The 27,645-nt window shown below is 49.8% G+C and overlaps 3 protein-coding genes across 9 annotated transcripts; 1 reads left to right on the top strand and 2 right to left on the bottom strand.

Moving 5' to 3' along the window:
- Positions 1–5,249: 5,249 nt before the first annotated feature.
- On the bottom strand, positions 5,250–9,250 carry LOC120670824. Of its 6 annotated transcripts, none has more exons than XR_005673385.1 (9): positions 9,035–9,250; positions 8,859–8,948; positions 8,602–8,756; positions 8,043–8,163; positions 7,829–7,948; positions 7,673–7,743; positions 7,467–7,603; positions 5,849–7,002; positions 5,250–5,765 (listed from the first exon to the last, which is right to left on the bottom strand). XR_005673385.1 is itself a non-coding variant. In XM_039950990.1 (8 exons), the coding sequence occupies exons 1-8, from the start codon at positions 9,146–9,148 to the stop codon at positions 6,968–6,970; spliced, it is 843 nt and encodes a 280-aa protein (XP_039806924.1). In that variant the 5' UTR covers positions 9,149–9,250; the 3' UTR covers positions 5,250–6,967. The 6 variants fall into 6 exon arrangements, 2 of the variants coding, with proteins under 2 accessions (XP_039806924.1, XP_039806923.1); XR_005673386.1 differs by having other exon boundaries at positions 5,250–5,762; XR_005673387.1 differs by having other exon boundaries at positions 5,250–6,362; positions 6,887–7,002.
- A 7,210-nt stretch (positions 9,251–16,460) lies between these two features.
- LOC120669874 (arginine decarboxylase 1) lies at positions 16,461–19,506 on the top strand. The gene has a single exon (XM_039949754.1). The coding sequence runs from the start codon at positions 17,075–17,077 to the stop codon at positions 19,163–19,165; it is 2,091 nt and encodes a 696-aa protein (XP_039805688.1). The 5' UTR covers positions 16,461–17,074; the 3' UTR covers positions 19,166–19,506.
- A 1,464-nt stretch (positions 19,507–20,970) lies between these two features.
- On the bottom strand, positions 20,971–21,952 carry LOC120671306. 2 transcript variants are annotated; one of them, XM_039951604.1, is made up of 3 exons: positions 21,495–21,952; positions 21,375–21,443; positions 20,971–21,259 (listed from the first exon to the last, which is right to left on the bottom strand). In XM_039951604.1, exons 1-3 carry the CDS (start codon positions 21,902–21,904, stop codon positions 21,184–21,186), a joined length of 555 nt encoding a protein of 184 aa, XP_039807538.1. In that variant the 5' UTR covers positions 21,905–21,952; the 3' UTR covers positions 20,971–21,183. The 2 variants fall into 2 exon arrangements, with proteins under 2 accessions (XP_039807538.1, XP_039807537.1); XM_039951603.1 differs by having other exon boundaries at positions 21,375–21,952.
- Between the last annotated feature and the right edge of the window lie 5,693 nt (positions 21,953–27,645).

Genomic DNA, 27,645 nt, shown 5'->3' with positions numbered 1-27,645 from the left:
CATTTCCCCCATCCAACTTCCCCTAAACGTACTATTTATTATATTTTACTACCTCCTTCTAAAAAATTCCCCCCTATAACTCATTCTCTCCAACCATTCCCCCCATATCTATTCCCTCTATATACTATCACTCATTAACTAACTATTTATTTATCATTTTTGAATTAAAAAAAATCATATAATATTTGTACTATCATAATACGCATTATCATCATGTTACGGGACTCAAACGAGATTAATATCATGAAGAAACGGTGTGATTAGAGATATAGGAGGAGTTGAAACTCACCCTATATATAGAAAGTTTCAACTCCTCCCTTATATAGGGGGAGCTTTGGGGGGAATTGTTGGATCGAATTTCCCCCAAAGCTCCTCCTATGTGGGATGGGGGGCCATATACACGGAACCGTTGGAGGTAGCCTAACACTGCACCTCCCTATCTATGATTTTCCCCCAAAAGAATTCTATGCTTTCTTGCAGAGTTGTGATGTGATTCGGTTGCCGTGATTAGGGGTAACAAGAGGCTAGTGTTTGGTTGAAGTAGCCGGGCGGCAGAGCGTGGCTAGCTGTTGCCTGGGCAGGCATGGTGCGTGGAATGGCGGTAGGGGCGTAGGGCACAGGGACGTACAGAGGGTTAACGAGGAGTGCAGACTACAGAGAGGCTAGCGATGCGCCGATGCCGGCACCGAAAGCAAGGCACGTGTGCTGCGGAACCACCCGTGTCTCCGGGACGATTGACCACTAGTAGCTTTCAACCCTCTTCCGTGCCTCTCTTCTCGCATTGCCGCCCCATGCTTAACACCTCCCCTCCCATTAAAGAGGCCGAAATTGCAGATGAGCTTTGAGAGAGAGAGAGAGAGCGATTGTATTGCAGGCATCAGAGTTTTAGACACACGCATAGCGGCTTAGGGTGTGCTTGGTTCTCTGCTAAAATATTGGCATGCTAAAATGTGGGCAATCCTACAAATTTTAGCACTCAAGGTTAAAAAGCAGCCTGCCTAATTAAATATTATTTTAAACTTGCCAAGATTTTGGCAAAAAAATAACATGCCACATGTTGGAATGTCAACATTTTAGCATCCAACCAAGCAAACCTATCTTACTATTAATAATAATTGGAGGCTCCTTTACATGAAGCCACCTAAGATCTTAGGTGGACACCCTAAAAAATAGAGAAATTCTATAAATTCTCATAAAAATCAGAAACATCCAGTCATCAATCCAACATCTCTAATTATAATAACCATCGGGATCTGTTATCTTTAGGCTCCTACATAAAACCACCTAGGATCATAGGTGGGCACTTTAAAAAAAATAAAGAAATCTATAAATTCTCATAAAAAACATCCAGCTATCAACCCAACAACTGTAATTATAATAACCATCAGATCTATTATATTTTCTAATAAATTACCCACCTCTGGCATTATGAAAATAGACTAAAGTAACCCCCTAAATTTGTATCTAAATTACCCACCTGTGCCATTATAAAAATCTAAAGTAACCCACTAATCTTTGTGTAAATTATCGACCTATGCTATTATAAAAATAATACAAATACCCCCTTAAATTTGCATATAAATTATCCAATTATATTATTATTATTATTACAAGTTAAATTACTCATAAATTTGAATCTACATTATATAATTATGATAAAATATTAAATTGCAGCAATATAAAATTCTAAATTATTGTTTCTATCATTATTAATATATTATTTATATTACTACTTATATAAAAATACTACCAATGATATATGTCACCATGTATTCATGTATGACGGAAGAGACAAGATAACCAATTTTACAAACAAATAGTTCAACTAAATATATATCGAATACATATGAAGGTGTGATGCAAAATAAAATCTATTGCAACTAGATAATGATAAATATATATTTTAGAGTATGTGTTAGAATATTTAATAGATGAAAAAAAGCATGAGATAGATAATTATAATTATTAAACTCATTCTTATATTAATTTTAATTAGTCCATGCGGGAGCATGAGTTGATAGACTAGTATATACAAATATACTAGTAGCAAGTAGTAATGCAAATATGAGAAAGCGATGCCCTCTGGTATCGCCCACCATGCCGCCCCGATGGCCAGGCCCCTGGGACTTTTCTTTCCTCTGCACAGAAAAGGAGCTTAGTCGTGGTCGGTCATCCACCGGTTGTCCGGTTGGCTTGGGTTTGGCCGGCCTTGTCTGGTCCACGGACGGCGACTCGCACGAATTGAACACGGTAACGGTAAGTTCCTCATCACGAACAAGAGGAGAAGCCATCGCCGTCCTTGTTGTACCGCCGCCTGCGTCATCTCTCTTGGATCTCTCGTGCAGCGGACGACGCAGTGGGCGCCGCCTCTCGCCGACGAGGGTCCTGCGCGGTGGCGCGAGGGCACTGGCTGCCGGCCGGCGAATTGAAGCGCCATTAGTTCCGGGCTTCCTCCGGCTGCTGTGGTGCGCACAGTACTACTACTACGTGAGAGGCTGATAGCTTTGATCGATATGTGAATGAGGGCTGCATCTGTAGGTGCCAAGTACAATTATTGGCAAGGTAGCGTAGTGGCCGGCCCGGTGTCGCTACTCTTTGGATCATAGCGACGTTTACGCTAATACCACCATGCATTATGCCCCGGCCAACTGATCCCCCACAATTAAGCGCATCAATGCCTCAACAAAAATGTTTTTTTTTCTGAACGTGCTCAGGGGTGTATTTCATTAAAATGAAAACAATATGACAGATACAAATCTTAATAGGTTACAAAGCACCACTAAGCAGGTAGGTGACAGGCGACCCCAACACTAAAGCAAGAACAACGGGACACACACGAGCCTACAAACCTAGACACAACCAAGGAACTGAAACTGCTAAAAGATACACCATCATCAAGAGTGCAAAGGTCTCCAAACTCGAAGATGGCAAAGCATCCACCCGAAGCGAACAATAACCAGCACAACGACGACGGCAAAGCATCTGCCAGTGAAGAGGAGCGATAAAGCATCAGCCAGACGACAACCTAGGCGATCGGACGAGGTGGACCAAATAAGATGAAGGTAGGCACAGAAGCAGGAACTCAATGAGGAGAGCTGACGTTCTCCACCAGGACCAGGCGAAAGGGGACTGCGAACGGCAACAATTTCATCGGCAACCAGCAGAACTTCTAAGACGACACCTTAAAGGAGGGAGCGACGCCTACGCCCGACCAAATTAAAGTGGTCAAGACTTTTGCCTAGAAAGCACACCAGAGGGGAGTGGAGTGGGAAAAATGACGCCTTCGAGAAGGTAAACGGCGCCTGAGGGCGTCGCCATCATTGGCTCGCAAGATGACCCTAAGGTTTCGCCTTCGCCCCCACTTCTTCCCCAAAGCCGAAGAAACCACTAGAGTGTCAGGTCAGCGTGAGGACACCGACCCAGGCGCCAGGGAGGCGGCACACCACACCCCAATGCACTAGGCGGGGCGGAGGCAGGGGCGCTGTGGAACGCCCCTACGCAAGGGCGACGGCGGTAGCGGCAGTCGGGGCGTGCCAAGGAGCAGCACTGCGCCCCCCGACGAGGACGCCGATGGGTCGGCCACCACTACCGACAACCTCACAAGAGAAAGGCTGGAGGGAGGCCGCATATCGGCCATGAGCTCCAGCGAGGGAGGGCCGGGCAGCAGTGACCGTAAGCCCCGGCGAGGGAGGGCCATCCGTGTATGGTGGTTTGTGATGGCGGCGGCCACCAGAGGTGGCCTAGGGAAGGGGTTGGGTGTGGGGGCGCGGCGGAGGCCACCGGAGGTGGGGTCAAGAAAAAAATGTTCTTTCTAGCGGTATGTGATGTACCTCTCGAGAACAAGACCGATAGATTTTGCAGAATGATTTCGTAAATCTTAAAGACTTTGTAATCTGTCTGTATCGGTACCATGTTTATATATATTAAAAACACTGCATTAAGCAATGAGGTAGCAAGACTATGAATTGCACCATCTATATATCGTGTCACGCCCCTCTCTGATGAATGAATCGATTTAATTAGTATGGGGTGTGGTTAGGGTTCGGAGATTGCCCCATTTTTGCATCGTCATTCGTCCTGCTCCTAGCAAGGTAGCTAGGATGGCGTCCCTTATTGCTTGCACTTCTGGTACCGTTGCTGTTCAATGTCCTCCAAGTGTGGTGGTTGATGGAGATGACTGTTCCGTTTTTGCTGCTGCTGCTGTTTGGCTTAAGGCCCGTCTCAGTGTACACAGTTACGAAGACCATAAACTAGGTAATCAAGTCGGAGGAGTGTCATGGTGATGACACTTCTTTCACAATCCATGACACTCTATATCCTCTCTTTTCATTAAAACCTTACCATATCAGCAAATCTAATGCTCATGACACTGTTATGACACTCCCGCTGAGACTGGCCCGAGTACCATGTTGTCTCGTGTACATTAACCACAAACCTCACCAAAATTGTTTGTATATACTATGTCCAACCAATTACATCATCTTCCTGTTTGGAACTACAGTTTTTTATTTGACACAGAGGGCTAATGCCATTGGATTTGCGATGAAGAAAGTCCCTTAAAAAGGACGTGCAGAAAAAACGGGGGAGCAGGTGAAACTGTAGCTGGTTGGTTGCCACCTAGAAAATTGGCGGCAGAATAACATGGAATAGTTCTGACAAGACGTCCAGCTGAATCGACATGACAATATACAGCCGGCACGTCGAATGAGCTAGCGACGAGGCCACCATGCATCTATGGATCGATCGTCGGCGATGGGCCCCCGCCGGCCGGGCAGGCGAAGCCCTGCCGTCTGCCGAGCTGTTCCGTTCCGCCGGTCGACGCGTCGCCATTGGAGGATCCATCGAGGCTGCTGCGATCGATGATTGCGCTCGCATGGGGCGGCCATTAATGGCACCCGAAGAGGTTGGAGCCTGCCTGCCGCTGCTCTCACTTGGTCCGTCTTCAGCTGGGGAAGTACGCCGGCCGGGCACCTGCTGCTAGCTAGCTGCAACACGTCGTGCCCGCAGGAACACCGGAACACAAAGATGGTACGGCCTGGCGTTCTTCACGCCCATGATGTGGACCCTGGACCTGCTGTATGTACACTTCTACTTGCCCACTACATACTGAAAAGTGCTTACCTTGCTCATGGTCAAAGCAAAATACCCCTGCCAATGTATGTTTCTCTGCTCCTTTTTTTTCTCTATCTCTAATTAGTAGTAGGAGTATACCTTAAGTAGTATAATATCTTGCTGTCGGAAACGTCAAGTAATCGAAAACATTGCCTCATAAAAAAAACGTCAAGTAATCCAAACCAGAGGGGAAAAAACGTCAAAGGTTCAAATCACGGGGAGGCATGTCACAAGCCACATTATTGGGATTTAAGCCGCCCACGAACAAGTGACCCATCATATGCTCATTCGCTCGACAGAATTGGGGGCTTCCCTTCCTAATGTGCGCCTCAAGGGTGGGTGGATACTTGGTGACATCAGATGCCATTTCGCGGTCACAGGAATGGGCAAAGGCCATTAGGTACATCCAACTCCTTAATACTCTAAAAAAAAGATACATCCAACTCAATGCTCAAACAGGAACATGCTCCCTCAAAAAAACAAACAGGAACATGCGTCTCCGCGCAGCCCTCCGAAAGATTCATCTCTTTGCGTTGGGTCACTCAACTGGGACGGCCGTTTCACAAGAAAGCACAAGAGCATACACCCTCTGGTGCTTTAACAATCTTGTAGATCCAATCAGCCCTCACCTCAGGCAGCTACTGGCAAACCTTCTAGCATCAGAGTGCAAAGAAACAAGTGTGGGTTGTCACATGGCAGGAAGAGTAGATGGCAGGAGAAGGTTTCTTTTCTTTACCTTGCATGCGTTGAGGCTGGCAAGCTGAAAAGCGAAGGAGATTGATTGGCGCAGACCGCAATCGGACATACACTCTCAGAAGGTGGGGTTTCACACTTCTGGCATTGATAAATTTGGTTTGCTGGAGCTGCCACTTCTCCTTTGTTCCCAAGTTAAGGTAATAAGGACTAGATACATATTTCCTCTAACAAGCTACAACAAACAGGATTCCAACAGAGAGGAGCAGTCGTTTTCCATGGACCTTCTACTGACCTTTTACCGGTTAATAAAGATTGGCCGTGTTTGGTTTGGGCTGAAAAAAAATCGCGAAAACTTTTTGCTCCTTTGACCACTAATTTAGAGTACTAAATAAAGTCTAATTACAAAACCACCTGCAGGACCCCTGGTAAATTCGCGAGACCAATCTATTGAGGCTTTTGACCACATAATTAGAGAATGGTTACTATAGCATCACTGTAGCAAATCAACAATTAATTATCGTCATTAGATTCGTCTCGAAAAGTTACCCCCATCCCTGAAAAAGTTTTGCAAATAGACTTCATTTAGTACTCCACGCGAACATTCGTCTTTTTATGTAATTTTGACGTGATGTTTTACCAAACGCGGCCATTGTTCAGTGATACAAGCAAGACATGCTGCCGACTTTGGCCTTGCGGTTTCAGTTAACATAAATCTTATTTCTCATGTTCTCATGGTTAACAATTTCTAGTCCACACGTTTTGCATAGTTAAATGCTTGTTGTTAAGATGTGCAACTGTGCAAGAATGACTTGAGCATGCAGCATGCCATACGAGCGGCAAAACAAACGCAGGCTTTCTCAAAAAAAAAAAACAAATGCAGGCAGCATTGGCAAGGGGACCCAGGAGGACAGTTAGTGCACAGTTCTAGAATGGGTTAAAATTGCTCTACAGGACATTCAAAGACTGCCTGGCTTTTGTAGTAGAGAGCAAGATTAATTGAGGGCCCGTTGATGGCAATGGGAGGTTATGACAAGACAGAGACAAGACCAGAACTCCTTCCACTAAAGTACGGGCTTACTTTGGAAAATATGGCATGCGGCAACAGAAGCAGGTACTTTCACAGGTGGATCACCAGTGGTTCAGGCCCATATTGATATCACTAGTCTTGCTGATCCATGTATTTATGGGCCGAATCTGTTTCAGACACAAAATAAAAATACCATTCTAAGCATTATTGATTGCTGAAGATTTTGTTAAAAAGCTTCAGGATAAAAGAGTATCCATGCCAATCAAAAAACAGGATTGTAACAGGATTAGGAACAACATAATGCCTGTATGATTGTAACAGGATTCACATGACTAGTAACAGGATGCCTCATGCCTGTCTGACAGTAGCAAGTTTAGAAACTAAGACCTGACAGGCTGACACCTGAGTTCAGTTCCACATAGCTACTCAAACTAGGTGTTTCTCAAACAAGAGCTGAAATCAGTAACTAACGTGACGATAAACTAGCTCTACTGGATGATACAGACCAATAACACACTCTATAAATGCTAGGCATCATTATCATCTTCTTCTGGCTTCACAAAGAATTCTATATGAGCGATTCGGCTTGTCTGTTCAGTTCCTCCACCAATATTACGGAAGTATGGCATACCTGGCCTGGCAAGTGAAACCAGGTGTTGGATTTTCAGCATCCCTCCCCTCCCAATTGTGACCTTAGTCCTACGATTCTCCTTCATGACACTACTGGGGATATTCGAGGTAGTTGCTCGAAGAAATTTGTATTTATACCTAACAGTACGGTCTGCAAATTAGCACAAAACAGCACACCATCTGAGCATCCAGAAACAAGAAATTTACCTGTATGACACTTCACGGTCACATTGGAACACAAGTAGAAGGTCGGTGTTTGCATAGTAGGGGAATTCAACCTACCAAGTGTTGAAAATGACACTGAGTTATAAGCACAATTGGAATTGGAAGCTAAGTGAATAATACAGACAAGTGGTAGCAAACCTGCAAGTCGCCATGACCTTCACCTTTGAATACAACTGTTGGCGGATCTGGTTGCATTCGAATCTGAATGCTGGAACCTGGCCACTCAAGGTCATCGAGCGCTTCTTTCAGGACAGCAGACTGCAATTTCAGCAGTTAATCATATATTCTGGTGAACTAAAACAAACAGTTGGTGCGTGCTGCGAACAAATAAAATAGGGATGCATTGTGCTACCTTAACAGTAAAGGTGACTGGAGTATTTCTCTCATGCTCAAAATTGTAATCCCAGGAGATTGTATCTGGAATTCTGGTTCTGATTTCTGCATACAGACATGCATCTTGGGAGTCCACTGATCTGCATTATCATTACCAGAGTCCCTCAAATGAGCAAAATTCCAAATGTACTAATCTGTTTAACTTACATTCATCTTTGCAGCAAAGAAAACGTCTTAAAATCAACAAAGGAGTTCAAATTTGTGTTGAGGTCAAGATGGCCATAAGATAAAAACTGAAAATTTGAGTCATTCCTCGCGTCATAGAGCGAATTGCACACGGATAACTTTCAGCAGTTTGTCTGAACAAACAAGCGAGCTCTTAAATTATGTTACAGGCCTGGAGAACCAGCTATTCAGTTATCCTAAAAATTTCCAACACTAGTGTTCCATGTGATCAATTCTGGAATCTAAACAGGCTCAATTCATCAGTCCTAAATGGGACTAGGTCGGGCCACGCGTGCAACAACTTTGGTCAGGTATACGAGCACAACATCAGCAGCAGAGGGCATAATACGTACTTGAGGAGAAGCTGCATGTCGGGACCAGGGTACCGGATCTCGACCGCGGACGCATGCCCCAGCGTCGAAAAGATGTTGAGGCAGTCGACGAAGAGCCCCAAGCTGAGCCCGAACCGCTCACGCCCCTCCCCCGCATACTCGTACTCCACGAACAGCTGGAAGAAGAGAAAAAAAAGAAGAAAAATCACCAAACAAGTCAGCCCCCGGGCGCGCCTAGGCATAAACGCAAACACCTGACGCGTCGTAACGCGGGTCACCTCGCGCTTGAGGAAGACCTTGGCCTGGAGGCAGCCGCTCTCCTCGACGGTGAGCACGATCCCGTGCGCCGACAGCTCCATCACCGCGTCCTGCGTTTAAGGGGGGAATGGATGGGAGTCCGGGAGCGGGAGCGGAACAGGCGGGAAGGGGGGAAGCGACCGATCGAGGGGCGGACCTGGTGGCGCTTCCAGCGGACGGAGGAGAGCGCGTCGACCATGCCGTGGACGCAGTCGATCTGGCATACGAGGTCCGGCGCGTCATCGTCGCGGGCGGACGTGGACGAGCTCATCCCCGGCACGGAGCTGCGGCGCGCCGTCCCGATTTGCTTCTTCTCGCGGCTTTCGCCTCCCCCTCCCCGCCTGGTTCTCCCGCGCGAACGAAGTAAAGAAGGTCCCGGGCCCCGGGCTTCTTGTTGGGCCCAGCAATTTTGCCGCAAGCTCTCTCGTCGGTTTCGGACGTGGGCCTAGCGCTACTGGACAGCAGAAAAAAAACATTGATGCATTTTTTTTTGTTTTACTAGGTTCATGCCTTTGCGTTTCTACAGTCAGCAAAAATACATGATGTTTTTTTGTTTGGTCGAATTATTGGCGTGAGGCACGGTGCCTGTGTCTTACAGTTGACACTTGACAGAGACGTTAGTACCGTACGCGATGTTTCTCCTGGGACGGGGATCCCAGCCCATGTGTGAGCACACAGCACAGCAGAATTGTGTGGCATGCACCGTCACGAGGCCCGGGACCGGCGGATCTGCGTGGGGCCGGCGCCATACGCGGCGGCCCGGCGCTGGAGCTGGACCGCTCGTCTCGGCCCGGTCGCTTGCCTGCTCCGACGACTCGCCGGCGGCCTCCTCGTCGCCGATCTCGGTGGCAGCTACATACGCGCCCTGCGCCCCTGCCCACGCACGCCGTTGTGAAGGGGCTTCGTTCAGGCCGGCCGGCAGCGGCGGCATGTGCTAGGTCCTCTATCAGTCTATCTAAGCATGCATGTCCAGTCCATGCCATGCCATGCCATGCCATGCCATGGGCCCATGACTGCCTGCACGCACCTGGCCTGCCCGTCGCCCGGTGTCCTTGCATTGCTTTAAATTTCCCAAACGATGGAGATTCCCATCCGGCGACGTCAGTGACCTTTGCACAGCCCGCGCGCCATGGATTCTTGTGGGACTCGTTTAGTCGCCGGGTAAAGTTTTTGAAATTAAAATTGAATCTTTGAATATTTAAAGTATTAAATATAGATGAATTTTAGAATTAATTGTAGAATTCGTCTGTTAAGAACGAGACTAATTTATTAGGACTAATTAATTCATCATTAGTACATGTGTAGTATTTAATCATAGTCTAATTAGTCTCATTAGATTCGTCTCGCAATTTACAAGCAAACTATGCAAATCGTTTTTTATTTCGTCTACATTTAATACTTCATACATGCAAGATTCTCTTTTGATGTGATAGTTTTGGAATTTTGAATTTTGCAACTAAGCAAGACCCGGGTCCATAAAGAATCAATCTATCGCAGGATAACCTACACTAGGGTAGTAGGGTTGCTTGCTCCACCTCCACGTCTGGTTGTTTATGCACGCTGCATCACACCCTTCACACAAGGCACCAGCTTCTAGCATCCTTGTTCAGTTCCTCGGCCGGTCACTTGGATCGATCGCCTCTTTTTTGAACCAACACATGGGGTGGGGGAGGGTCTATCTAGGTATCCGTCGAGCTGATCGAGTTCGGTATAATGCGTATGGAAGGGAAAGGAAAATGAAAGGAGTTGTGTTGGTTGATTGGAATTAGGTATCGAGGACTATCTATCGAGTAGGTCACTGGACGCTAGCTAGCTCTTTTCACTTTTGCGTTAGTTCTATACTATATTATCATCGCCAAAAGATATATGGCGCATCGATCGCCACTGCTTGGGCCGGATGCCAAAAAGGACGAAACTATAATTCGGTCCTCCGTAAGCTAGCATTACATCAAGCAAGCACCCAATGCAAGCCGGCCAAGTCTCTGTAATAGTACGTCTGGCCGGATTAGTTTAGGTACAGTAGTACGTCTGTAACCGCGACCGGACCGGATTTAATTAGGCCAGCTTCCATGGTGCTGATGATGATAAGTGCGCATGCATGGTGGTGGTACAGTGGTAGTAGTAGTACCTAGTCTTTTTTCAGTGACGACCTTCCTGGAAAGAAAAAAATTACATCAAATTGATTATATTGAAAGACAGCAACCTCCATCGTCGCCATTAAGCAGCTTGCTCGTGCCTCGTGTCGTCATCGTTCGCTATTGCTCTTTGCAATTCAATTGTTTATTTAATAATAAAAAACCCTGCCGATAGCGCACTGACACTGGGGCTCGCGATCATCGTCTCTCGCTTGGGTCGGATCGGCCGGGATCAAACAGCAACCGCCGTTCTCTGCATCAAATTCAACTCAGGTAGTCAGGTCCAACACCAACGGACCACCTCGCCACACAAAAAGGGAGAAAAGAAAGAGGGCTAGTACTAGCCCGCACTGGCTTGTCGCGCGCCGTCGTGCTAGGCTCCTAGCTAGCACTGCAGTGCGCGGGGGTTCGTTGGAGGCACGCGGGGCGGGGCGCTCCTGGCCGGCTCCCGCCTGGCCTGGTGCCATGCCAACGCCCACCCTGCGACAGTGCGACATGGCAACGTGCAGTCCGGCCGCTGCCGCTGCCGCTGCCGCTGCCGGCGCCGGGCGCGACGGACCGGTCACTGGAACGAATCTACTCCCATGTCCTGTCGAGGGCTTCATCTATCAGAGGGCGTGTTTAGATGAAATGCAAAAAAAAATTTGCGATGAAATTTTGTTAATTTAAAGTACTAAATGAAGTCTATTTTCAAATTTTTTTGCACAGATGAGTTGTAAATCGCGAGACCAATCTAATGATGCTAATTAATCCATAATTAGTGGATGATTACTGTAGCATCAAAGGGCACGCATGCCACACATGGCACGGGCACCGGCTCGCGGGCGGCCGGCTCGGGCGCGCGGCGTCGGGAACAAAATCTCGATATTTCCGGATGTGGCGCCGCGCTATCAAAGGGATTTAGTTTCCAAAAATTTTCGTGCCCTAAAGTAACGTCGAACATTTGACTACTAATTAGGAGTATTAAATGTGGATAACTGACAAAAACCATTCCACAACCCTAGACAAAATCACGAGACGAATCTAATGAACCTAATTATGCAATGATTAGACAATATCGTGCTACAATAATCAATCTCTAATGATGGATTAATTAGGCTTAATAGATTCGTCTCGTGAGTTTTCGTCTATCCGTGTAATTAGATTTACAATTATATCATATTTAGTTCTCCTAATCATTAGTTGAAAATTGTTATAGTATTTTTCCCAAAAAATTTTGGGAACTAAACGCGCATCGGAAAATGTTCGAGTCCTGCTGATGACCCACCCCCGCCGCGCCTCTGGTGAGTGGTGAGGTCAGGGCCGACGCATCGTCGTCACCTTTTTCTTTCTCTCCTCGGCACGGCACGGCACGCCAAGCGCATTGATTTTCGCTGCATTTGAGAGACAGACCGGACGAGAGAGGGAGGGCGGTGGGGCCCGGCCCCACCTGCAGCCACGCGGCTACCCGACGACGCGGTCCTGCCGCGGATCCCGTGTGGATTCCAATTCCAATTCCAGGTCTTGTTTAATTGTAAGGTATAGACTAATCATAAAATTAATTATAGAATTGGTCTGTAAATTGCGAGACGAATCTAATGAGTCTAATTAATCCGTCATTAGAGATTGTTTAGATTCGTCTCGCGATTACAGGCAAACTGTGCAATAAGTTTTTTATTTCGTCTAAATTTAAATCTCCATGTAGGTGCCGATTTTTTTTAGAATTTTAAATTATGCAACTAAACACGGCCCCAATCCCAATTCAGATGACGCGCGCGTGAGCCCATCCGTATAGTGCCGTGTTTTACACGTCCTATCAATTTTATACGAAAAGACAATTGTCTGCATGAAAATACTAAATAAAGTTTATTTACAAAACTTTTTCAGTGATGGTGTAACTTTTCGAGACGAATCTAATGACGGTAATTAATTGATAATTTGCTACAGTGATGCTACAGTAATCACTCTCTAATCACGCGGTCAAAGGCTTTATTAGATTCGTCTCGCAATTTACACGAACGGTTGTGGAGATGGTTTTGTAATTAGACTTTATTTATTACTCTAAATTTCTGATTAAAGATGAAAAAAAATTTCGCGAAATTTTTTACAGACCAAAACAAATACGGCTAGGCCTGAGGGGAGTGAGGGGCCTCCCGCAGGGGCCCGGCGGGCCTTTGGGCCCCCACCCGCTAACCACCACCTGCCCTAGGCCTGCCTGCGGACTGCGGCAACCACACACACTGCTGCCGCTGCTGTACTTTGTGCGCCGCCGGCCACCCACACACGCACCCACGCCGCCACGCGTCGCGGTTTCTCTCTCCCTCTCTTCACTTCTACACCCACCGCCACTAATTCAATTCGGGGGCCTTTTCGTTTTCCCGCTAAGACAACCGGACCCACCCGCTCCTCTAACTTATTTTCTTCCTCACGCGCAACCCGCCTGACTCTCCCATACAGATTGCACGATCCTTACCTCCTCCAACGGCCACCACGATCATCCGGGCGTACCCGCGTGTCAATGTTTAATTTTAGCAAAACTATATTTTTTCGCATGGCGTACGTGAAATTCCTAGACACGAGAAATATTTTTTGTTGTTGGCTTGAATTTCCTTTTTTTCCTTCTTTTTCGGAAGAATTTGGCACATGCTCTCCACGTGTTTCGGTTCACGCTCTCCGCGCATGCCTATTTCAGGAAAAAGGGAGTGACAGAACACGTGGCAGGCGGTACGAATCGTAAGCCGGTCGGCGGTGCCGTGACAATGGTGAGCGGATGAAAGTGGGACGCAAGGTATTTTTGGCACGTCTGAGCGACGCCACGCCACGCCACGCCACGCCACGTCGTGACGCACGTGAACGTGCTAGAATTGTTTAGCGGTGGAGGGTGGCGTGGTGTGGCATAGCGACGAGGGGGTGAATGCATGTGAGGTGGTGGAGAGCGGTGACACCACCATATATAGTTCATGAATAAGGTATTTCAGCGTGTATTGATGATATTATGCTAGCGACAAAGTGAGGACCCGTAACTTAATGGAATGGATTAGGATTACAAGAGCATCACCCTTATGCAGTGGGGCCTCACCAAGGCACCAAATCTCGTCACATGTGCTCCTCAATTCACTTTAGAAGAACTAGTAGGACATCAAACTTTTCTTTGGTCGTAAAAGTGTCCTAAAATCAAGCTATTGTTTGCACATGCCTAGCTTAGAGACAAAGAAAGTGATGGGTATGTGGTGCTTCATCGCGTTGGTTGATCGGTGGTGGAGAGCAATTCGTAGCATTGTCTGGCTGGTGGTGGAGATCGAGCGGTGTCCAACGTCAGTGAGATGATGGTGGAGAACGGTGTGACAATGAGGAACAACAGTGGTGAGGTGGCAAAGACCCGTGACACTACAAAAAGATGATGGATAAACTAGGTTTTAGCCTACATGATGAATAAAGGTAGGGATGTAATTACTAATTAGGTCATGCATGGTTCATGCATGTCCACCTTAGTGAAAGAAGCACGATGGTCATAAGATCGGTTGATCGATGGTGGAAGATGGGTGCATAGTGTCAGTTGCCATGCATTGTAGGGTGGTATAACCAATAGCGAATCTAGGATGAACATTTAGAGGGGGCTCATATCAACTATCATCTTCTTCCTCCTCTTCTCTTCCTCCCCTCTTTCTCTTCATTGTTTTATCCTAAAAAATAGTGGGGGTGGGTGGGGGGGGGGGGCTTAGGGGGGTATCCTTGGATCTTAGGGAGGTAGGGGGCTTGATCCCCCAGCCCCCCATGTAGATCCGCCCCTGGGTATAACATGGTAAAGGGTGCAAAACTAGTGTGTTGAAGATGGGTGACATCACCAAAGTGGATTGATAAAGTATTTTTGGAATATTCATGCAACTTCAACTTTGCATTGGAGACGAATGGCATCGCGACAACATTATAAAATCCGGATGTGAGCCAATAATCTTGTTTGGCAGCATTGCTATCTTTTTTCGAACAAAACTCCAACATGCTATCCCTCGATAGCTTTGGCGTCACCGCTTAGATACCAAGCAACGGGAAGTATAAATGGCAGGAAGGCTAACTATTCAAATGCAGCCAAGTTGAAATATATGTAACTCGAGCTAATACTAGGGAAAACGGACATATAGTATATTTGGACCACTTGATTCTAGTCTTAATGGTAAATTGATTTTGGCCTTAATGGCATATATTTGACAACTGTACGATTTACACATGAGCAAAATTGGCATCCGTCCACCAACCAAGAAGATGAAATTTTCCATGGTAGACCGATCTGATCTGTCCGCGGTCCAAAGCCACTCCTTATCCTGTGCCTTCCAAGGTTTTAAATATCCTGCTAAGGTCCTTAACGGTTATCTTTTCAAAAACTAAGAAAATGCTATATCCGACTATAGCCTTAGCTAACCCATTTAGCTGTTTTGCAAATCAAATTCACAGTTTCAAAATATTCAGTGCATCATCAATTCATCATGTAGAGAAACAACATAGGACTTCAACTTCATGCTTTCACAAATCTAACACAAAGTTCAGATGATGCAACAACCATAAGTCTAACACAAACGACAGACCGACGAAGAAATGAGTTCACAGTTTCACACAAACAAACTGAAATTTAGCAGGCTAAGAGATGGTAATTTAGCTGATTTAGCTGGCCATAGCAGATTATTAGCGGGCTATCCTGTTTAGCGTCAAATGGATCTTATCCTGCCGCTATAGCCGGTTATTTAAAACCTTGGTGCCTTGTCACCTGGACAACACCCGCACCATTCTTCCCCTGATCCCGCACGCCGACGGAAAAGAAACGAGGAAAAAGGCGTGCGATGCCATGCGGGTGCGGCGCGGCGCGGCGCGGCGGCCGCCGGCGAGAGCGCGGCCGGCTCGGGACGCGCCGCGAGAGCAAGAGCACGGGTCAAACGAGTTTCTCTTCCCCGGGCGCCAGAAACCCGGCTGGGCGGCTCACCGCTCACGGGCCCCCCGCGCGTTTTGAATCCGTTCTCCGCTGTGGCCGCCGCAGCGGATCCCAGAGGCGCGCGGGTAAACCGCATACAACACCCGGCACAAGTCCGATCTGGGCCGCCCATCCGACGCAACCGAACAAGGGAGGGATCAAAGAACGTGACCCCCCAGGCCCGAGCCGTGCAGGTCCAACAACCGCCCCAAGCCGAGCGCCCCGGTCGCAATTCACGGGCCCAACCACCTCCCCCAGTCAAGCCAGCGCCCAGCCACGAGGCGGCTTCCTCCCCTTGAACCCTTGCACGCTCACGGCCACTGACGCCCGGGGTCAAACTCAAACCTCACCGCGACGCAACGCACCTACCCCAGAGCCGTAGAGGAGCCTCCGCTGCGCAGCCAGCCACGGAGCCAGGCCAGGCCACCACCAGCAAAAGTGAATGGGGGGCCCACGGGAGGCGCGGCCCGCTATAAAAGGGGCCTCGGCGCCCGGCCGTAACCCTCGCCAGCCTCGGTCACGACGCGCAGTCGCGCCCATTCCGCATCTCGCCCTCCCGGCCTCCGATTGGCCGCCGCCGCGCCGCGCCGCATCCACCCCTCCCGACGAACGCGCGAGCGCTTCGCCGTCCCACCCCCTCCTGACCGCCGCCGGCGTGGGGTGCCCGGGCTCCACCACCGGCGACGCCACCCTCCCCGCCGCGCGCGCACCCACCGCCGGCTCCGTTTGCGGGGGTAGCCGGGGCTCCGGCCTCGGCGGCTTGCAAAGCCCCCTTCCTCACAACAGGATCCAAAATCCCGTCCTAGACTTCTTCTACCTCCCCTTCCAGAACTTCCTCTTTTGGCACCCCCCACAATCGATCTCGATCCCCTTCGATTTCGATTGTTTTCTTCTTTGATTTTCATTTCTTCTCCTATTATTATCGCTAGCTCATCGACCCCCCCTCATCCAATTCCGGTTCCATTTCCTTTTGTTCATCCGATTCTCTTCATTCGCAGCTAACACCACCACCATCCAGACAACAATTTTACAGCACATAGAACCAACCAACCAAAATCCCACCAAAAAAAAGGCTAACATATTTTTTCCCCCTGTGGACTCTCCGGTTGTTTGATTTGACGAGATGCCTGCGCTCGCCGTCGACGCCGCGACACCTGTGGCGCACGCCTTCGCGTCCTGCGACGCGGCGCGCTTCCCGGCCGCCCCGCTCATGGCCACCGACAAGCCCGAGGCGGCCGCGTGGTCCGCCGACCTCTCCGCCGCGCTCTACAACGTGGACGGCTGGGGCGCCCCATACTTCTTCGTCAACGACGACGGCGACGTCGCCGTGCGCCCGCACGGCGCCGCCACGCTGCCCGGCCAGGAGATCGACCTGGCCAAGGTCGTCGCCAAGGCCGCGGGCCCGCGCCAGGCCGGCGGCCTCGGCCTGCCCATGCCCCTGCTCGTGCGCTTCCCCGACGTGCTGCGCCACCGCGTCGAGACCCTCAACGCCGCCTTCGACTACGCCGTCCGCTCCACCGGCTACGGCTCCAGGTACCAGGGCGTCTACCCGGTCAAGTGCAACCAGGACAGGTACGTCGTCGAGGACATTGTCGAGTTCGGCGAGCCATTCCGCTTCGGCCTCGAGGCCGGCTCCAAGCCCGAGCTGCTGCTCGCCATGAGCTGCCTCGTCGCGCGCGGCAACCCCGACGCCCTCCTCGTCTGCAACGGCTACAAGGACGACGGCTACGTCTCCCTCGCGCTCACGGCGCGCACCATGGGCCTCAACACCGTCATCGTGCTCGAGCAGGAGGAGGAGCTCGACATTGTCATCGAGGCCAGCCGCCGCCTCGGCGTGCGCCCCGTCGTCGGCATGCGCGCCAAGCTGCGCGCCAAGCACGCCGGCCACTTCGGCTCCACGTCCGGGGAGAAGGGCAAGTTCGGCCTCAACGCCGCCCAGATACTGTCCGTGGTCACCAAGCTCAAGGCCATCGGCATGCTCGACTGCCTCCAGCTCCTGCACTTCCACATCGGCTCCCAGATCCCCACCACCGCCCTGCTCTCCGACGGCGTGGGCGAGGCCGCGCAGATCTACTGCGAGCTCGCCCGCCTCGGCGCCGGCATGCGCGTCATTGACGTTGGCGGCGGCCTCGGCATCGACTACGACGGGACCCACTCGGCGCAGACCGACATGTCCGTGGCGTACAGCCTGGAGGAGTACGCGGTGGCCGTGGTTGCCGCCGTGGGCCGCGTCTGCGACCGCAAGGGGGTGCCGCACCCCATCGTCTGCAGCGAGAGCGGCCGCGCGCTGGTGTCGCACCACTCCGTCCTGGTGTTCGAAGCCTTCTCGGCTACGGCGCCCGGGCAGCTTGATGCGGCCACGGCCTACCTGCTCGACGAGCTCACCGATGACTGCCGCGCCGACTACCGCAACGTCATGGCCGCCGCCGTGCGCGGCGACTACGACACCTGCGGCCTCTACGCCGACCAGCTGAAGCGGCGCTCCGCCGAGCAGTTCAAGGAGGGGGTCCTGGGCCTGGAGCACCTCGCCGCGGTGGACGCCTTCTGCGAGATCGTCGCCCGTGGCATGGGCGCGCCCGAGCCGCCGCGCACCTACCACATAAACCTGTCCGTGTTCACCTCCCTGCCAGACATGTGGGCCATCGGGCAGCAGTTCCCCATCATCCCGATCCAGCGCCTGCAGGAGCGGCCGGCCGTCGACGGCGTCCTCTCCGACCTCACCTGCGACAGCGACGGCAAGGTCTGCGAGTTCATCGGCGGGAGGCACAGCCTGCCGCTGCACGAGCTCCCCACCCACGCCACCCGCGGCTACTACCTGGGCATGTTCCTCGGGGGCGCCTACCAGGAGGCCCTCGGCGGCCTGCACAACCTCTTCGGCGGGCCGAGCGTGGTGCGCGTGTCGCAGAGCGACGGTCCCCACTGCTTCGCGGTGACGCGCGCGGCGGCGGGGCCCTCGTGCGCCGACGTGCTCCGCGCGATGCAGCACGAGCCCGAGGTGATGTTCGAGGTGCTCAAGCAGAGGACCGACGACGCCACGGCCGCGTCGCTCGCCAGGGCGTTCGGCGCAATGCCGTACCTGGTGTTCGACCCCGAGGCCGCGGTGATGTCCGGCGGGGAGAGCAGCGGCATGAGCAGCGACTCGGAGGGGTCGGCCGCCGGCGCCGCCGAGGAAGATGATGATGAGTGGGAGTTCATGCGCGGGCTCACCGTCTGACGACGAAGCAGCAGCAGCAGCAGCAGCAGCTCCCATGTATGTCCCTGGCGAAACAAGTCGGAACGCCAGCAAGTGTTTCAGTCGCCGGCCGGCGTTGGTAACCTAACCCTCCGCCCGGTGTTGTATCGTGTCATGGTCGTAGCAGTCGGGTGTCTCGTCGTCGCCGGAGTTCTTGGCGCCACTTTTTTATTCCGAACGCGTCAGTTGTCCACTGTTCGCCTTTTTTTTCTTGGGAAATAAGAAGGAACACTTGAGTTTCCCTGCAACTCTTGTCTAGTTTCATTTTGTTTTTCAAGTAAAATTCAGCTGTGTCTATGGGATACATGTCCATTGTTGTTTCATTTGTTTCTTCTTCAGACCGGAAGGACAACAATTCAGGAAAAAAATGGTTCTTAAAATCTTGTCTGGGTGTGTTTAGATCCCTAAACTTTCCATCACATCAAAATCACATCGAAACATTAAATATAGCAAATGACTTATGTATGGAGTACTAAATGTAATTAAATAAAAAAACTAATTGCATAGTTTTGATGTACGTTGCGAGACGAATCTTTTGAGCCTATTTAGGTCATAGTAGGACAATATTTACCACAAATAAACAAAAAGTGCTATAATATGCTACAGTGTCCAATGTGACTTTTTCTACCAGTTTTCCAGGGATCTAAACACAGCCCCTGTTGCTGTGATTCTTCCTCCTCTCTTTCTTTCGCTTTGAAAAAGTTATCAGCAATCTACTGGAATCCTCGAGCGGTGTGGTTCCATTTGTGCCTGAGCTTTCCTGACTCCCGAGAGGGGGAAAAGGTGCTTTCCAAGATTCTGCTCGGGCACCAACAAGACAAACCCAAAGCCAAGACGGGCACGGCGGCGACGAGGAGAGGACGGTATTCGAGCCCATCGCGGCTGCATCCGCATCATCGCCTCATCGGAGACGTGCTACTTGTTTAGCCCGCCGGGAAAGGAGCGGCTAGTCGGCGGCCTCGTCGCCGGCTCGGCTGCTTCGCCCGCTCCCTTGTACCTCACCAAGCATCTTCTTTCGTTGCTTTCTCCGGCGTCCGTCCGCGCAGGTGCCGCGGCCACGAGCGTTGGAAATTGGAATTGGAACCCCAAGATATTCGGACTCGTCGCGGGCTGTGTTTACTTCCCTAAAAAAAACAATGTAGTGCTAAAAAATGCACTGTAGCACACTGTAACACTTTTCGTTTGTTTGTGGTAAATATTGTCCTACCATGACCTAACTAGGCTCAAAAGATTCGTCTCGCAACGTACATCAAAACTATGCAATTATTTTTTTATTTATCTACATTTAGTACTCCATGCATCGTTCATTTTCTATATTTAATGTTTCGATGTGATGGAGAGTTTGACAAGTTTGGAAATTTTATGGGAACTGAACACAGCCGCGGTGGGCGGCATAGGATTTCAACGCAGCTCTGGGGGTGGCGCCGGGGCCGCGGCTCTGCTACCGTTACATGTCATGTCAGCCTCACCATGGTAGGTGGGGCGAAGTTTTTTTTTGGGTTTTTTGTCTACAGTACACTACGAAAACACTATTTTGTGCGCTGCACACTTTCATTATTGAAATAGTCTGCAGCCCACCGTGACTTCTAAATTTTGTGCGATGCACATTGCTCCTATTAAACTAGTCATTTGCAATATGGAAGGAGAAAGAACAGGCCATAAAAAGACTAAAATGCCCCTGGTTGTCTAAAAGAGCATTCTGAAGCCATTACCTCGTCTTGCAGCCACAGCATCCGGTCAACATATTTGAGGAGACAATATATGTACAATAATTGACTAGCATATCGTAATTGTAAGGATGCAAGTTCATGATGCAAGTTGCAGTGCCATTACAAGTCCAGTCAACATATTTGAGGAGACAACATGTCCCAAATTACATCAATTTGGCATGCCAAAAGATGTTGACTGGATGCCAGTTCGTGATGCAAGTTGCAGTGCCATTACAAGTCCATTTAGGGATCTAATTGCCATTAAAAATTACAAACAAACAACCACACGCATCAGGCATTCATTAGATAGTCAAGTGCCATTGTTCCATGCACCTCAGCCTCCTCCACTGCAATTCTCCTAGCTCGGCTGTGAAAGAAAACAAAGATTAGGGAAAAAACATAAGTCTGGATATTGATATTAGAAAATGGTATAGATGGTGCATTGCAGTGAAGGAGTAGGAGAATAAAGTCTGGATGTTTACCTCCTAGTTAGTGCTCCAGGACTACAGTTTAGATCAAATGGGCTAGTTGGTGTTGATGGTGCATGTAGCAGCTTCTCTAGTGTACTTGGGCTGGCTCCTACTTTTGTGTTCACTTGCTTCTTGGTCTTCTTATTTTTAGGTGTGTTTGTGCTGGTTGCTACTTTCTCCTTCTTGGTCCTCTTATTTTTAGGTGTGCTTGTGCTGGCTGCTACTTTCTCCTTCTTGGTCCTCTTATTTTTAGGTGTGCTTGTGCTGGCTGCTACTTTCTCCTTCTTGGCTTTGTTACTGTTTGGTTTTGGTTGTGCAGGAGGTGGATCATCTGAGTCATACACTGTCTCATTGCAAGTTTTTTGCATATGTCCCAACTGACCACATCTCTTGCATCTCTTTCTTTTCTTGCTACCACCCTCAGCAACTGATTTTATTCTCCTACTCCTTGGTCTACCTGCTGCCCTCTTGAGTACTGGAGGCCACAACTTGAATTCTAGTTGTACTTGAGGCCACATACTCTTGTCTGGTATTGGTTCCATCCAACCTTCATATGCTGATTTGAACTTTGACACAAAGTAGCAGCTGTCGACATAAATCCTCCAACTCTAGACCCCTATAAGAGCATATCAAACTGATTGCATGATTACATGGGAGTCCAGTGAGCTGCCATCTCTTACATATGCAAGTTCTTTGTTCCAAATTAACAGTATGTCTCCAAGGTGTCAAATCCCTATAAACACCACTGATCTCTGCCATGTGACCAACACCTTTGTGGATTGAATATCCAACCAGTCCTCTACTCTTTGCATTGAGAGACTTTATTATGTGTGGCAGCACTTTACTAGTCAACTTCATGGCTAGAGTTCTTCTTTGATACAATTTCTCCATGATTTTTTGTCTAATTGTATCCATCAGTTCTATCACAGGCAGTGACTTGTCATGTTTTATCCAGTTATTGAAGGCTTCAGCAATGTTATTGGTCACATAGTCACACTTGCTAGCTGTAGAGAAATAACATCTTGCCCATAAGTGCTTGTGATTGTCCTCAATCCATTTCATTGCTTTTGTGGATGATGCCTTCATGATGTTATAGTGATTGTCAAATATGTCCTTCCTGTAAGCTCTTGCAGCTGGCCAGAGGTTCTTTTCAAAGATCTTTCCACGATATCGCTTCTTAAAATGTTTGTAAAGATGCCTCATGCATTCCCTATGCTCTACACCATTGGTGAAGACTTTTGTCAATGCTATGTCAATACCTTTCCCAGCATCAGTTGAAATGACAAGTCCAGGTGGAGATCCAATTGCCATTGCAAGCTTGTTCATGAACCAGCCCCAATTATCTTGTGTCTCTGATCCAAATACACCATATGCCACGGGAAACATCCAGTTATGTCCATCAATGCCTATAGCTGCAGCTAGCTGCCCCTTCCACCTTCCAGTAAGAGTAGTGGAGTCAATGCCCAAATATGGTCTGCACCCATTTTTGAATCCATCAATACATGTCCTCAAAGCAACAAACATCTTACTAAATCTCATATTGGACCCAACCTTTTCACAATCTATCTCTACTATGCTGCCAGGGCCTTTCTCTCTATCTCTGCCTTGAATGCAAAAGCATAGTCAAAACTATCCTCCCATTTTCCCAAGACCTCATCAAGTGCTAACCCCCTGCCATTGTAGACAATCCAGTATGACAACTTGATCAAGTACTTCTCCTCCAACTTGTTCTTCAAAGCAGAAACTCCAATTGTGGGATATTGGATTACTCTATCCCTAACCCAGAATTGATTAGCCATGCAATTATTCTGTACTTTACTTGTGCTCTTGCAATAATGCTTGTTAGGCATCTTCTTAATCTGACATGTCCTTTCATCCTGCAGTTGTGATACATGTATTCTCCACTTGCACTTCTTGGCTTTACAATATCCTCTATACCTCCTTGCTTCATTATAACGAGCTACAATTTCAACCTCATTCAGAATAGCATACTGTCTAATAGCTCTCATGAAAGTGTCTCTATCTTCAAATGTCACCCCAACAGCAATCTTGGTGTTTTCTAAGTCAGTTATATGCTCAACCACATCACAACTTTCCTCATCATCAATAGCACAGTCATCATTATCTTCTTCATCAGTGTCAGGAATGTAATCAAAGCCAATGTTAGAAGCAGGTTCAGCAGGCTCAACAGGCTCATCATCTACTCCAACGTACTCTATTTCATCATTTTCACCCCAAGGATCATTGGTACGAAAATCAGGATAATTAGTCTCATTAGTAACAAGATCAGGTGCACTGTCAACTAGATCTGATTTGATTTCAGTGCTGCATATCAAAAGCTGATTTGATTTCATATCAACAATATCAACTTCACTACATAAACTGCTATTATGATTGGGCTGGTTAATGACTGAAACTACCACAGGAAGCCGTCTAATGTCCCAATACATATCAATTGCAGCAAGCAATGAGGAATCAGAATCAATGTCGCTATACTCACATGCAACCTTGTCCCAAAAGCTCACCGATAAAGTTTGGGCACTGCTTCGCTTTATCTCAGCATCTAAGTCAGCATAGAAATCCATCCATGAAATTGTATCCTTATCACGAACCCAGTTCTTATTGCAGGTGGCATGAATCACATGTGTACCATGCTCCTGATAGCTAGGGATGCGGATGGCAAATCTACAAGCTGTGTTGCGGTCCATCCTACAAAACAAAAAAGAACAGACAAGGATGAACCCAACAGCAATCATGAACGCTACAACTTCAATGACAGCAAGAGTGACCTTAACTTACCCATCTGGAACCCATGACAAATCCAGTGCTTTCGTCGGAGACCCGGTGCTGTGTAGCCGCCCCACACCACGTCGGGAAATTGGGGATCGATGCGACGACATCAGACCAAGCTGTAAACAAAGCCACCAGAACAGTTCATGTTTAGGTGAGGAGTAAACTTCTCATGGCCTTAAGTAGAATCCACCCATCGAATCCCCGCCCCCCAAATCGAGAGCAATCAGACCTAGTGCAAATCGCCGATAATCCACCAAATCGCCGATAATCCCAGCCCCCAAAATCGAGAGCAATCAAACCTAGCAAAAAAATCCACCGATCGAATCAGGGCCACTAACGCCGCATCCACAGAATCTGCATTACCGCGAGCTACATGCGAGAACTAGGCGCGGAATCACAAAATAACTAGGCGCGGAATCCACAAAATCACGAAAGAACTAGACGCGAAATCGGAAGGGGCAGAGCACCACTACCTGGGAGCGAGGGGGTGCAGACTGCGTCGTCGAGGGGGCCGCGCGGGATCCACGTGCAGGCCGCCGCCGCCGCCCCGGAGACCCGGACACGCGCGCGGGGGCTCCGGATCCGCGTGCTGGCCGCCGCTGCAGTCCCGGACCCGCGTGCAGGCCACCGCCGCCGTCCCAGACGCGCCAGCGGACGCGCGCGCGGGCTCCGCGTGCAGGCCCAGGGGCGCGGTGTGCTTGTGCGTGGTGGCCGTCGCGGGCACGCGCCCACGGGCGGGCGTGCTGGCCGCCGCCGGGTCAGGGGCGGAGTTGACGAGGCGTCCGCGTGAGCTCGCGAAGGGATAAGGGTCAGGGTGGGGTGGGGAGCAGAGGCGTCCGTGTGCGAGACGAATGGATAAGGGGTTACGGTCACGGGGGCATTTTAGTCTTTTTAGGGTCTGTTCTCTCTCCTTCCATATTGCAAATGACTAGTTTAATAGGAGCAATGTGCAGCGCACAAAATTTAGAAGTCACGGTGGGCTGCAGACTATTTCAACAATGAGAGTGTGCAGCGCACAAAATAGTGTTTTCGCAGTGTCCTGTAGACAAAAAAACCCTTTTTTTTAGTAGAAGCCAAGTTGTTGTGTTGGGCTGTCGGGCTGGGCATTCGGGATGTTTACGCAGCTAAAATTTTGGTGAACCGGATGCGCCATTGTGAACCGGATGTGCTGCGATTTGAGTGTTGCGATACTTGCATTGTCCCTTAACCAACTGACCTTCGTCATAGATTTTGGTGTAGTGGTCCCACACATCTAATTTGGATGCGATCTGCTTTCCCTTCTTCCCCTCTCCAACTTCTAGATCAATGACCTCCTTCTCTGCACCTCCATCAGCCTTGTCATCCTTAAAATTTCCATCAGTCCCGGAATGCATAGCAGTCCATTCACTCATCTGGTGCTCCAGATCCTCCTCATACATCTGGAAAAAATGGATAAGTTATCAAATCCCTAGTTCCCCACATCAGACGGTCAATCTCAGTCATGCACTTACATTGCAGGATGCAATTGATGTCGCCATTGTGGTCTTGCTTGTGGAAGATGACCGGATCAACCGAGCAGGAGCACTGAAGGCTGGAGCAGGCGCACGCTGGACGGTCGGAGCACTGGGGCAGCCGGGCAGGGCGGCCGGACGCGAGCGCGGGAGGCCTGGAGGGGCAGCGGCCGCAGCGCCGCAGGCCGCACTGGGCAGGGGGTAGGGGCCCGGATGCCGGACGCCGGGCATCGGGGTCGGGCACTGGCCGGGTGGCGGATCAACTAGAGCGTGGAGCGTCGGCCGTCGGAGTCAAGCGGGGTGGCGGCTGGAGCATCGGCCGTCGGGGTAGGGCAGGGTGGCCGCTGGGCGCTGGCCACCTGGCCGGGTGGCGGCGCGCCGGCGCGGCTGGTGCGTTGGGTCGTCGTCGCCGGGTTGGGGTCGGGCGGCGGGGTCAGGGACTCGGGTGGAATCGGGATGGGGTTGGGGGATTGGGTTAGGGCTAGCCGGCTGAGGGTTAAACCTAGGGTTTCTAGTTGGGCTGGGCTGGTGAAGTGGTGACATATTGGGCCTAACAGTCTAAATGGGTCAAAATTCGGTTCTTCGGGGAACCGAGCCCAAGAACCGAAAATACCGAGAAACTTCGATTCCTCCAGTCATGGAACCGAACTTTTTCGGTTCCGATTCTTTCGGTGCCGGTTCTCGGTAAATTCGGTTCGGTCCTCGGTTCTCGGTTTATTTTGTCCAGCCCAATCTGGGTTATGTCTTTCTAGCGTCTGCGCATTCATTTCTGGGCAACCTGTTGGTTTTGTTCTCGAGCCCGACTGGGGTCCCGGGGGTTGGTGACAGCGCGCGGCGCGGCTCCCCCGGGTGGCGCCGCTCGGGTGCTAGTTAAATTATAGGGCGTGTTTAGTTTGCGAAATTTTTTGGATTTGGCTACTGTAGCACTTTTGTTTTTATTTGTAATTAGTATCCAATTATAGACTAATTAGGCTTAAAAATTTATCTCATTATTTACAGCTAAACTGTGCAATTAGTTATTTTTTTAAAACTATATTTAATGATCCATGTATGTGTCCAAAAATTCGATGTGACGGAGGATTTTGAAAATTTTTGGAACTAAACAGGGCCTATGATGACCGGCTGCGTGTCGCCGCCGGCGGGGCGCGGCGTTCGGGGACTCCGGCCGGACGCCTGTGCCTGTGGCTCTGCGCATTGTGCTACAGTTGTGGCGTTGTGGCCACAAGGGTTGCTGTCATCTGAATCTTTCTTTTTTACATGCCAGACGATGATCTGGTTCACCTAAGAAAGAAATTTATCCATCTCGTATTATCATAGATAAGAAGATGAACAAGTGTAAAGTAGATGATCCTCATGCGCCGCCCAGATTCGACCTCCAGAGCATCTGATGGCGTGCTCCACTGGAACTCGAGAATCTCAACGCCCACCTGCGCGCGATCCCGGCCGCTCGTTTCCCGATCAGGTTTGGCCGGAGCCCTCGAGGAGCATGTGGTGTGTTCCCAACCAAGAAGGAAGGATCCCCCTCGCCCAGATCTAGCTCCAAGAAGATGGTTGGCGCAGGCGGGGTCGCGAGTGAAGGGGAGGATAGGGGCCAGCCAACCTCTCCACCTTTGCGCCGCGAGTGAGATTCCAGATCCAACACCTGCCGACCCTGTCCTGATCACGCCCAGGCAACGCACAAAACATGTCAAGCACCTGGCCAAGAAAACCCAAACCCTTCCTCCCAGCCCCTCCCCTGCCGCTTGCTGTCTTGCTCGGTGCCGAACTGCAACGAGCTCCGCTGCACAGGTGTTGTGCTCGGATTCGATGTGCCTTTCAGCATCTATCTGGGGTGAAGTCTGAATGACTTGGGGGCACGGCTGACTGTCTGAAGAACCTTCTTTGCTCTTCTCGACAGTTATACTGGTGTCCATCGGCTGTTCGATCGCCGGCTCATCATGTCGCTGTTGGGGCTATTCGATTCCGTTCATTGGAGGTTGCATTTATCCGTCGATCACCAC

Source organism: Panicum virgatum, chromosome 4N, assembly GCF_016808335.1.
Source record: "Panicum virgatum strain AP13 chromosome 4N, P.virgatum_v5, whole genome shotgun sequence".
Lineage (NCBI taxonomy): Eukaryota > Viridiplantae > Streptophyta > Magnoliopsida > Poales > Poaceae > Panicum > Panicum virgatum.
The sequence above is the reverse complement of the archived record's forward strand: the minus strand, read 5'-3'. Positions and strand labels throughout refer to the sequence as shown.